The sequence below is a fragment of the Drosophila eugracilis genome, unplaced genomic scaffold (assembly GCF_018153835.1).
Source record: "Drosophila eugracilis isolate 14026-0451.02 unplaced genomic scaffold, ASM1815383v1 contig_367, whole genome shotgun sequence".
NCBI lineage: Eukaryota > Metazoa > Arthropoda > Insecta > Diptera > Drosophilidae > Drosophila > Drosophila eugracilis.
The window spans coordinates 3861010-3872805 of record NW_024573224.1 but is presented as its reverse complement, the minus strand read 5'-3'; the positions used below and the strand labels follow the sequence as shown (position 1 = coordinate 3872805).

General features: G+C 36.2%; 2 protein-coding genes across 2 annotated transcripts; one reads left to right on the top strand and one right to left on the bottom strand.

The window, feature by feature from the left end:
* Positions 1-14: 14 nt before the first annotated feature.
* LOC108113708 lies at positions 15-781 on the bottom strand. The gene is made up of 2 exons (XM_017224387.2): positions 719-781; positions 15-656 (listed from the first exon to the last, which is right to left on the bottom strand). The coding sequence occupies exons 1-2, from the start codon at positions 779-781 to the stop codon at positions 75-77; spliced, it is 645 nt and encodes a 214-aa protein (XP_017079876.2). The 3' UTR covers positions 15-74.
* Positions 782-3556: 2775 nt separating this feature from the next.
* Positions 3557-4187, top strand: LOC108113101. Its single transcript, XM_017223578.2, has 2 exons — positions 3557-3798; positions 3860-4187. Exons 1-2 carry the CDS (start codon positions 3601-3603, stop codon positions 4052-4054), a joined length of 393 nt encoding a protein of 130 aa, XP_017079067.2. The 5' UTR covers positions 3557-3600; the 3' UTR covers positions 4055-4187.
* Positions 4188-11796: the final 7609 nt, after the last annotated feature.

Genomic DNA, 11796 nt, shown 5'->3' with positions numbered 1-11796 from the left:
AACGAAAATGAAAATTTGGAATGCTTTCAAAATGTATTTATCTGCTAACAAATATTATTTTTTGTTTCCAAACTTTACATCGACTCAATGCAGACATCAATGTTGGGCAAAAATGCGTTGAAAGATGCGCTGACATTCTTGGTGGCATCAACAAAACAGGAACTGGTATCAGAGGGCAGCTTAGCGATCAGTTTCAGGGCCTCATTAATCCTTCTGGTCAACTTCATGGTGGCCTTGAATAACTTCCAAAAGCATTTCGAAGTGTTCTTAATAATCGAACCATCCGATGAGGATTCATCCTTGGCACAAAGTTTCGACTGCAGGTGGATAATGTCATTGCAGATGCTGATGATCTGCTTCACGGAGTCCACAATCTTGGCCACATCCTTGGGAATTGCAACGCCACATGCATCGATGTCATCTACATAGCTGGTGCAGGAACTCAGAATGTTAACCACCTCCTTGATAATGCAATTTGTCCCGCGAACTGTCTTCAAAGCCTTGCGAAGGATCTTTCGGCAAGATTTAATAAAGCCCTGAGCCTCTATATCCATGTAGTCATTGTCTTTATCCAACTCATCTAGAAGTTGCTCCAATTCAGATTCAAGATCAAACTCATAGTCGATGGTTTCTTCACTTGATCTTAGGGAACTGGCCTGAAATTAAAAATATTTTGTTAAATATTTTATATAAACTTAAGGATAACCTTTAAACTTGCCTGAGTGGTCAGCAGACAAGCGGCTGAAACCAGCACCAAAAGGCAAAGTGTGATGGCTTTCATTTTACTGTCCAATTAACGAATGTTTTGTAAACCGCTATCGTAGATCAATTTATATACGGAATGTTGGGTCTTATCAAAAATTAATCAAATCAAAGAGTGTCCACTCACTCTTTCTAAGCCTACATAAACTGATATTTCCCGTAATTAGTTTACAAAAGATAAGATTTTCACTTGGAAACTTCAAATCAAGCTACTAAAACTAGAAAAGTACTTTTAGAAGTACTAGAAAACTAAAAATTTGATAAGCTGATTATCATTCTAATTCATTAAGATAAGGAAAATGCATTTATATAGATTTGATACTTAATAGATATAGTTAACAAGTTGTAATTAATCAGATTTTGGGTCTTGAGTTCTTATTTAAAATAGTAAATGAAAGATCCTAAAATCTAGATATTATATCATTCTCTTAGAGATTTATAATGTTTAACTAAATTAAAATCCCAAAAGATTAATTTACTTCCCTCGCAAAATATCTAAAATTTTAGCTGTTAATTATCACACCATATCCAGAAAATCCACTTTGGGCATCCTTAAGGATCGAGGCTCAGGACGAATTAAAAGCCGTAAACCGCAGACAAAGAGGAATGGAACCACAATCGAATCGGTGGCTGCCACAGATTCCGGACACAATAGAAGAGGACAAAAAGGGAAAAAATTTGTTGCCATTGTCAGCTTAACGCGCTTGGTTCACTTTGTCCGGGGTTATAAATGGTAACGTGTGGTTAAGGGTTAATAACTCCCACTAGGGGAGTGCATGGAAGAAATAAAAGACCACGGAACGAAGACATTTTCCGGATACAAAAGAAAGTTGGGTACTCCCCCATAAACCCCCCTTTTCGCGACAAGGAAGTGTGGCTGCTAATGAAAAGTGCCAATGGATGGGTATTCGGTTGGTCTGTCATTAGGTCTCGCCGGGGTGACAAGTTCGCCGGGTGATAAAGTAGCTGACGGCGTTATTTAGGGGTTTCATTTCGTGTTGATTCCACATCCTTAATTTGTTCTTCCGGAATGGGGCATTTGCAATGGGAAGACGAAGGGTCTTAAATTATCAAGAGATATGTCATAAACTTGCTCTCATTTCTTAATATTACTATAGTTACTGAAACACATTCAAAGAAAGGGTTTTTAAAATGTTGTAACCATAAACCGCTTTCTTTTAATTTATTGCTTTTAGTACCCTTCAACTTTTGTCCCATTAAAATTATATCCTTCCTCTGAGAACTTTACAACCTTCTCTCCAGTTTTGTGTCTTGTTGCTGTCGCCATCGCATCTGCACTTGGCATAAGTTAAATGTCGAGTAAATGTGGCTGACAACCATGACGATGCATCGCTGCCTGCATGAGGCATCCTTTTTTTTCGCTTTTTTTGCTAAGATCCTTGTCCTGTCCTTTTTGCTTTCGTCCTGAGGATGCAGCTTGTATGAAATCAATGACATGTTGTCGGCAAACTTTCCCCAGCACTAAGTGAGTTTTATCCTCACTTCAGGCATTAGACTAATATGAACTGATTTCACCTCGCCCCCTTCCGACTCACTCTGCTCTCTCTGAAAATAAGGTCCACCCCAAAAAGTTGACAAGTGACAAGTCACATTGTTGTACATTAAATTAATGAAATCATTCCGAAACTTTTACAGGTCATGGCCGTACACTCATTGCTCTTCTTCGATTACGGGAAACTTGAAGTGTCTGTCCGGATTTGCGGCTCATAAATATTGAGCACATTATGTCAGGAGCAGACAAAAGGGGGCGGACGGATGCGGGCCTGCAGTCAATTGTTGGTCATCAATCTTTTAAACAAATGCGGTTCAATGCCAGTGACAGCGGCAGCAAGAGGGGTGGAAAAAAATAAAGAAAAAGGGGGAGTCGAAACATCACTGATGAAAAGCTGAAAAAAGGGGCAAAAACAGATAAAGATGAGTGGGGAAATTTAAAGAGAACTGGACTAAGCCATTACCCTCTAACTTTAAATATTAAAAATAAAATGTTAATTAGCCGTTAAATTACATTTGCAAAGGTCTCGCTTGAGGATAAACAAATTAAGTTTTTTAAATAGAACTAAGAAAAATAAATATATATGCAAAAAAGTGGAGACTTTCTTTCTATATACTTGGAAAATATCATGAGAGCCTTTAGAGTCGAATTTCTTATGATACACTATGATATATATCAAGATTCTTTGCCCTTTAATATATATAACTTCGATATTGTTAATGTGCTTTATAGACCAATCGACTGCCAAGCACATTGCAATTCTAGGTCGTCATAGTCCAACGGATATTTTACTTCACAATCAAACCATTTTTGTCAAGGGTAGAAAGAGATCAAAAATCTCGCACACTTTTCATTATGAACAAGAGGTAAGTTTCTGTGAGTTTATTTTCTTTTCTTACACAATAATTTAATATTATATTTTTCAGAGCGATCCGAGAGTAATTAGCGCCATTATAATAACTAACTATCAAAATAATAAACTTGCAGGTGATGGAGCCCTGATCAATGGGGGTCCAAACAATATCTTCTGTTCGATTCGATTTTCGTCGAGAAAGAACTTTAACCTCGACTTCAATATTCTTATTTATAGCAATAACCAAACGCTTAAAGAATCTCGAATGATGAAAGAGGGGAATTAATGCAATGTTTATATTCTTAACTTAAACAAAAAAATGTTTTTTCTGTCATTTTAAGTTAAAGGCAAGACTAATCCTGTTAAAGCGTTGCTAAATGGTTTGTGTTTGGTTATAAAGCGATTAATTGGCTATATTGTTAGGCTTAAAATCTAGTTTATACATTATAAAATCAGCCTCTAAAAGACCAAGATGTGTGTGTTAAAGATTATTCTTGTGGCGATCTCAATCTTAGTAGTTGAAAATCTGGCCCTTCATCATTACGATCCTAATGGTTCTACCATCTTTGGGGTTGTAAGAGCAAGCGACCGATTAATGGTCAAAGAGGAAATTGTGGAACCTAGAAGGTTTTTTCGCATCGTCAAAAAAGATGTTTACTTCAAGCCTCAGGTAAAGACAACAAAAACATATCAATTTAAACATTTGTATATTAAAATACTTTATCAAATAGCCATTTAAAATTAGCGGAATTGTGGCCACTGATAATAGCGATGAAAAAGGTGGTAGAGCTGCTCTTCTCGAAGGAGGTCCTGGTTCCAATTTTGCCATGATTCAGTTAAAATCTGCTCGTAGTAGAGGTCTTAATTTCACTTTAGATATATACACTGAAGCGCTGAATTGTCTTGGATGCACATTTGTGGGTTAAATTCAAATCAAATTTAATATAATTTCAGTAAATAAATATAATATATATTTGTATATCTAATCAATCAAATGAATAATATATTTATAAATATTTTTCTCTCAGTGTACTTTATTCCTCCAATCCAGACACAGCTCTCCCAATAAATTCCCTTGCCAGGATGAGTTCAATGAAGAAGGCAAAACCCTCGTCTGGTTTGGATGGCCAAAGCGGCGGCGACATATTACTTCCTTATTTGTGGGCTGTGCCCGCGACCTTTCACCTTTTTCACCCAACCCCCCTAACGTCACGCTCCAAAAAGTGAAACATTAGGCCCAGAAATCGAAGTGTGCGTGTGTTTCGCATTAAAACAATGACGCGGCAGAAACATTTTCAGCGCTGACAGCCAGCCAAACATCCGCCAGATAAAAATGTCCGCGAGCAAGCAAACAAATTTGATTGAATCAACTGCGGCGAAGTGTCCTGTGCGCCGTATCCCCTCGTCCTGGCTATTGTTTCCCTCTCATTCCAAAAAAGGGATGTTCGGGTCCTGGCTAGTCGTCCTGCCAAGCTAGCCGCTGGGATGATAATGATAAGCGCATAAAACCATTAAGTGATTCCACTCAAATGAGCACGTTAGGATGACTGTAAAGCTTGTTCGGGACGAATTATCCACTAAGTTGGTGAACTACCATTGCAATACACTGAGATGAAAAGTTACAAATATTCAGATAAAATTATATATTTAAATCAAAAATCAAAATTCTTATTTTTTCTTTTGGAAAAAAATGTCTAAAGACCAAAGTTAATCATTTTTACAGAAACCCTTAAAAATTCGATTAATAAAGTTGAATAACATACATTTAAAAATTAAATTAAATATTTAAAAACTCCAATTATTAATATTTTAAAATTTAATGTCAAAATTTTCTATCTATAATCTTAGGCATACTTCGTCAGAGCTCACTGTACTCTCATCCGCTAATTGAATCGCTCACAGTGGCAAAACCCTCGTCCTGATCCCACGGAAAGTGAATCTATCCGAAAAAAAAAAAACAAAAGAAAGCATTTTTTGTACTCCTAGCCAGAGCACAACACGACATGGGAGGTCGGAAAATGTGAGGAGTAGGAGAAGTGGTTGTAACAGTAACGATGACAGCGATGTCCTTAAACCTCTGGCAAAGGGAATACAGGCTTGTAAAGATAAGGGGGAGGGAGGGATATCCAGGGAAAAGGTGGGTGGAACCAGGAGACAGGATTCCGGAAAGGACGCCCCGTTCATGTTAAATGGCCAACAAGGTGACAATGCAGATATAATGCTCATAAGCAGACGGCATAAAGCGACAAACGTGATACGACCAACGACCAACGACCATTATGTCGATGATTCGCAGGACATTTCGCGATTGATAATGCTCACTTACCAGCTACCAGTAACCAAAATGTCTCGCAATAAAAAAAAAAGTCGCTTATCGGTTGACTTTACGCACAATATAACAGACAGATGTCAGATGGATAGCGTTGAACGATGGCGTTTAATGCGAATCAATGACAAATGGAGCGTTTCAATAAGATGTGGGAGTATACTATCCATTAAGGAGGCTCAAGTTGAGGTTTTTAAATTAATCACAAGAGGGATTTATGTTCTTATTAAATTAAGTTAAGAACTATTAACAAACTTCTGCAAAAGTTAAAGCTACAGAAAGACTAAGGAAAGAAAAAGACTACAAAGTTTCTTCCGTTTTATATTAACAAATCATTTCCACAATGTGAAATCAAAATCAAAGATTATAATAAACAGAATATAAGCTCTTAAAATCCCAATTTTTTCTTTTATTTTCTTTTCTCATTTACATTAACAGAAGTACTAAAACCAAAAAAAAAGGGCAGCCAAACTCATAAGTTCAAAAGCCACCCACATCTCCGAAGCGAAACTTTTGCGCGGCTGACATTAGTTAATTGTCAGCCGCTTCAGTTTGCAAACATGCATTTGGCCCAAAGCCAACATGGCCAACAGAAAATACAACAACAACAAAAAAACTCATAGAATGGGAAAAAAATAGAGAAATGGTTACAATTTAATTAAGTTTTTGGTACGTAATTTGCGCCAACACTTAAAGTTGTTCCCTCGACTTGTTTTCATGGGGTTTTTTCCCTCATCTTGTTTTTTTATAGTTTTATATTGTTGCACCTTGGGTGTTGCGGCAGCGTCTGCACTAATTAGGCAAATGTTTCAACTTTAAAACGACGATGCCATTTCACGCGCCCTGCGTGTGAAATTTATAAATGTCAACTGCAAAAGCCACCCGCCCGCTCGCACTTTGCACTTTGTTTTGTCTGTTTAACTTTTGTTCATAGCTGGCTGACTTTTGCTGATTGTGCAGAGGTTGCAGAGGCACACTGCTGTTGCAAAATCCACTCGAAGTCGTGGCAAGCTTCTATTTCTATTTTTTTCTTTCTTTTTTTTAACTCAGCACTTGCAGTTTGTTGTATTTTTGCTAGTTTTAAAAATTAAAAAATTCTCCATTTACAGGGGTAAAATGGGAAGTGGGTAAGGAGTGGGGAAGTGGAGATATTACTGAAATGGAGACATTATGTTTTATGCAAGTGCAACAGTGCGTATGAGTGTTGAAAATTGTTGTCCTCCACAGTTGCAGTGGCAGTTGCAGTAATGAAAGTTACAGTGAAGCAAATGGAATATTAAATTGTATGATCTTCATAGTTCTTAAAAGTTATGATCTTCTAACTTGATTATTATTTTTAATTGGAACCTCAAAAATGTGTCTCTTAATCTTAAATTCGTAAAGACTATATTTTGTTAACATATACCAACTTAAACTGTCTCTTAGCTTAAAGAAAGAAAAACCTTATTCAATGTACATCCGGTTCAAGGTTTTCCCAAATTTTCCCATTCAATTTGGAACGTTGAAAATGTCAATCTACGGCTTTTCCAAGCAGTTATTCACAAACAAACAGAAAAACAGCTTAGAGCCAGACTTGGATTTGGAAGAATAAAAAAGGAGAACAAAATCTACACACACACACACACGGCCAATATATAATACACCAGGACACACACATAAAATTGCATTACACACACGTAAGCCATGGAACACATTTGGCAGTTACTGTCAGTCAATCTCCATTAAGTCCACACCCAACACCTTATTGAATTTTATTGTAAATTGAAAAGAAAAAATTGCACACCGACTGCAAAAGGCCAAATGGGAAAACAGGCAAAACCAGTTGCAAATGTCGGAAAAAGATTTCACGAAAAAAAAATTGGAAATTGAAAAGAAAATAGCAGGAGATTTGGTATGCGGAAGGTTAAGGTTTTCAATTAATTTGCATAAACGTTGGAAACGATTATGTAATTTGTATTTGCCACATAAATTATCACACAGTGAAAATAGTTTTCAAATATTCACCCCAGACAGTAAGGAATGAAGTGGTTTGAGGTCCTGCGAGTAGAGGGGTCAGCTTATTAGAGGCGAATGAAACCAACCAACTATCAATAAATTACCAACTGGGGCGTGGCAACTAGAGTTTCCCAGAACCGCAAAAAGCACAAACAATTAGAGGTGACTGGTTCTAATGAATTGGGAACCAAAAAAAAAAAATAATTTATAATCAGAGTTTAAAATAAAATAAGAAAAAATAAGAAAAGGATAAAATTTGAACTACAAAATCCCGGAAATAGTTGAGATTTGTAAATTAGTAACAAAAATATTTTCATAAATTATTCTCAAAAAATAAAAGTCATTGCTTAATCATATTTTTCAGTCAAAATTTCAAAATAATGCATATATTAACCTCAATCCAGTTAAGTTAATTAATCCTGAACCGAACCAGATCCTTTAAAGAACTCATCACCATCTCCATTCGAATTCCCCGTTGACAAATTTTCGGTGGGTCTGGCATTGTGGACGGGTAGGTGCTTGCCAGGGACCGCAAATTTTATGCACGTTATAAATCACGGCCAAACAACGACGACAGCGTCGAGGACGACTGCAAAACTGTTCACATTAATTGTTGCAACGTCATTTTTGGGCCTATTGTATGTTGGCCAGCAAACCACCACCCTATCTCTAACAACCCATCGTACCCAACCATACCAAAAAACGAAACCATTCCACATTTGGTGGTGGTGCAGCAGGCCAATAAAAGGCGCTTTCTGTGTGTGCTCCAGACGCCTTTGTGTCACGTGGCAATTTTCGCAAAAGGAATTTCAACAATGTAGACGTTTTTCCTACACCAAATAATCACAGCAGAAAAAAAGAAGAAAATAGAAAGTCCAACTACTTCTTTCTTTTTATTCAGCCAGCATAGGCAAATGTTGTCGGGGTCTGAGGTTACGGGGAGTCCATAAAAAATTGCTGTTTAGTAGCTGGATTTGTGGATTTGTCAAAGGCCCGACGACGAAGCGCGGATACTGAAAATCTGCCACGTTTTTTCCCTGCCCTTATTCATAATTTCACATTTGAGACAGAAAAGGCCAAAGGATATATATGTATATATAGGCATCGAGTTTTTGTTGTCAGCAAAGGAATGCCCGGGTGTATAAGGGAGATGGGATTTCCTAGAGGGCAATAAAGCTGCTTGGTAAAGTTTTAGGAAACAAAAAAGCAGAGTACTTGGCTAACTATAATGTTAAATAAAATGAAAACAGATATATTAATAAGTAATATTTATAGTTAGTAATCGTTTTCTGGATAATGATGAGGTGGAATTTTAGATCAAGCTTAAGTTAAATACAATTTACAAGATACTAAAGCGTAAGTAGTGAAAGTGTTGTTTTTACGTATCTTTACCTTTACTTAAGTAAATAAAATATTAAAAATAACAAGAATTTCAATATATTTACCATTTTTACAGATAAATGTTAAGTATGTTATCTTTTTAATGTACAAAATTAAGGTTTTTAATAGCTTGGCCACCTTCACTCTCTTCTTAAGGCCCAACGACAAAATATTTTACAGCCCACTGATGTCCATATTTACATACGATATGGTATGGCATTGCCACATCGCCACTCCATTGTGAAGAGATAATCCCGGCATATACATAAAATGCAGGCAAAAACACTTGAAAGCAAAGTTATGAACTGAGACGATGGAGGAGAGGAGGACCTCTCCGTGAGGGGCACCAAAAAAACAGCAAAAGGGCGTCGTTAATATTTCAAAAACAGAAACACAACCGAATCGAAAACATAAACAGAAGCGACAAACAACAAAGGCAGAAGGCAATGAGAGGAATAGTCCTGATCCTTGGACAATTGCACACAGTGCCCACACTTGACTTTCCCAGGGTCCATTCCGAATATTAAGGAATATTTGCCGCTTGGTCAGCAAAACCGGAAAGGGAAAGGTAAATGAGACAAAGCCAATGGCAACGGCAAGCAGACGAGACAGGGTGAAAAGTCACCTTCGTGTGGCACAAAATTTATGGCCAACAAGAATGGCTTAAGGATAATCAAGCTAGAGATACCCTTGAAGGCTTATTAGTAGCAGGCTTGATGATCTTATCACATAATAAGAAATTATATAATTTTATTTTACAAAATTAATATGTAATTTGCAACAAAGTAGATGGATTAATTTAATACATTTTTAATATCTAACTTAAATTCATAAATTACGAATGACCTTAGCTTTCGGTTAAAATGAAAATACCCTAATTGGCAGTTGGAAAATGTGCTTGGATTCACTTATTCCTCTTGCAACATCAAGAAAAGGGACTCCACAATGTTGTCAGAGTGCGTTGTGTGCGTGTATGGGGACAAATTAATTGTTGACAGCGCGACATCTTCAAACCTCCAAACTAGACTACAGGAAGTTTTGGGTTAAGTGTTTCCTGACACCATAACCATTTATCAATGCCCAACAAACAAAGTTCAGAGGTCGCAAGGAATATATAGGTTCGAGGAACTTCCAATTTCTTATCTATATTAAGTACCAAAGGGAAATCAGTTAAAGATTTTAATTAGCTTATTATATTTATGCATTTCCTCTTTAAGTGAATTGTATTGAATTCCCATTCAAAATTATGTAATTGTTGGCTCAAAATGCACGTATCATAATTTTTTAACTTTTGGGATCGTTTTTCTGATGTTTCTGGGCCAACTTTCGGGACAAAACTCCAGAGAAAACCCAAATTGAAAGATCGTTATCATTTATCTATCTGAAGCTAAACTTAATTTTTTTTTTGTATTTCCATGTCATATAAATATAAGCAAGGCATGCTGATAACAATTAATATTTAAGAAGAGAAATATGATATAACGATGTTTTTTATACTTTTCTTATAGCTCAATATTTTATTCATTGATGTTTCACCATTACATTACATTACATGCATTACTTTCCACATTCATTTTCTGAAAGATAAGAAGACATGGTTCATGAACTCGTTTTAAAGACCCGGCAGACCCAATACTCCAACCCCCTACTTCTCAACAGGTAGTATCCAAAAATAGACCAAGACAAGCTGGTTTTAAGGCTTATTTATGTAGTCCTTTCTAGTTAAATGTTTAGTATCCATACTTAATTGCAAAGCCATAACGAACCAGTTCTGCAGGCTATTCTTTTCTCGATTCTAGTTTATAATCAATAAAAAAAGTCGAAGCAGAAAATGCTCTTGCTAAGGAAATAATATTTTATACAAGCCATTTAGTTCTTTTATTTATCCAGTCTCAATGATTTTTCAGTGACAACTATAAAAGCGCCTGTCGACGATCACCAGATGATCCCAAACATCATTGTTAAAGGTGTATGTCTCAACGAAATTCGACTCATCAGAAGAGTAATGAGTATAAAGAGCTCACTGTGATTTTAAACATATAAACAAATGCAATGCGTGTAACGCGCACTTTGATAAGGAAAGTTATTTAAAAACAAAACAAAAATAAACCGATTTGATTAATATAAAAATATTATATAAATTAAACAATGTAGAGATTACTCGTAAAATATTAAATACACCCCAATGTTCAGGGAATATACTCGTACGTTGAATCAACCGAAGTCCACGATGTGCCTTTAAAATCGGAGGCCAACTCAATCGACACTCATTCAGTACTTCGGAGTCACCATGAACACACGTATCTCTTTTGTTATACTCATTATATCAGTTTTGTGGAGTCTGTCGTTGGTTGCTAGTTCTCCGACATCCGAGGATGTACAGGATCTTAGGCAGAAGACAGTTATCCAGGATCAGGTGTTCTTGAAATGCTGTCTTAGTCTAAGAGCTACGGATCCCAGTCACAATTGCAAGTCTTGTGCGGACAAATTGGAACCCTTGGAACCAATAACCGAAACCCCGTCCGATACCAAGAAAACCCTGGGAGTTGAATGCGTGAGGACACATTCGGGATGCCATATTCCAAGTAAAGATGACGATGAAAACAAAGAAAGCTTGAAAGAAGAATCCAAATGATAGGGCTATAAACATAAAAAAAACAATTTAACATCAAAGAAAAACAATACCATTTTGATTTGGATTCAAAAAAACAATATTATTTTTCTTAAAATTTTATATTTGTCAACATTCAAACTGAAAACAAACTGTTAATTTATAATAAAGTACCATGGAAATATAATTTTTATGCCATTTTCCAGTGTTATATATATTAACTAAGGTTACAGATTTAAATTTTTCGAATCCAATGTAATTTCAATTGTTTTTGGCGCCATATTTTTAAAAACATCAAATCAGTAAGGCAGCAATGTTCCTCTCCAGAGAGTTGCCACATCTATACACAGCTGATT

Bases quoted from the DNA above. Each gene is read 5' to 3' on its own strand.
- LOC108113708 (XM_017224387.2), bottom strand. From the start codon at position 781: ATGAAAGCCATCACACTTTGCCTTTTGGTGCTGGTTTCAGCCGCTTGT. The intron at 657-718 runs GCAAGTTTAAAG...TTTTAATTTCAG, and splicing joins CTTGTCTGCTGACCACTCAG to GCCAGTTCCCTAAGATCAAG.
- LOC108113101 (XM_017223578.2), top strand. From the start codon at position 3,601: ATGTGTGTGTTAAAGATTATTCTTGTGGCGATCTCAATCTTAGTAGTT. The intron at 3,799-3,859 runs GTAAAGACAACA...TTTATCAAATAG, and splicing joins ATGTTTACTTCAAGCCTCAG to CCATTTAAAATTAGCGGAAT.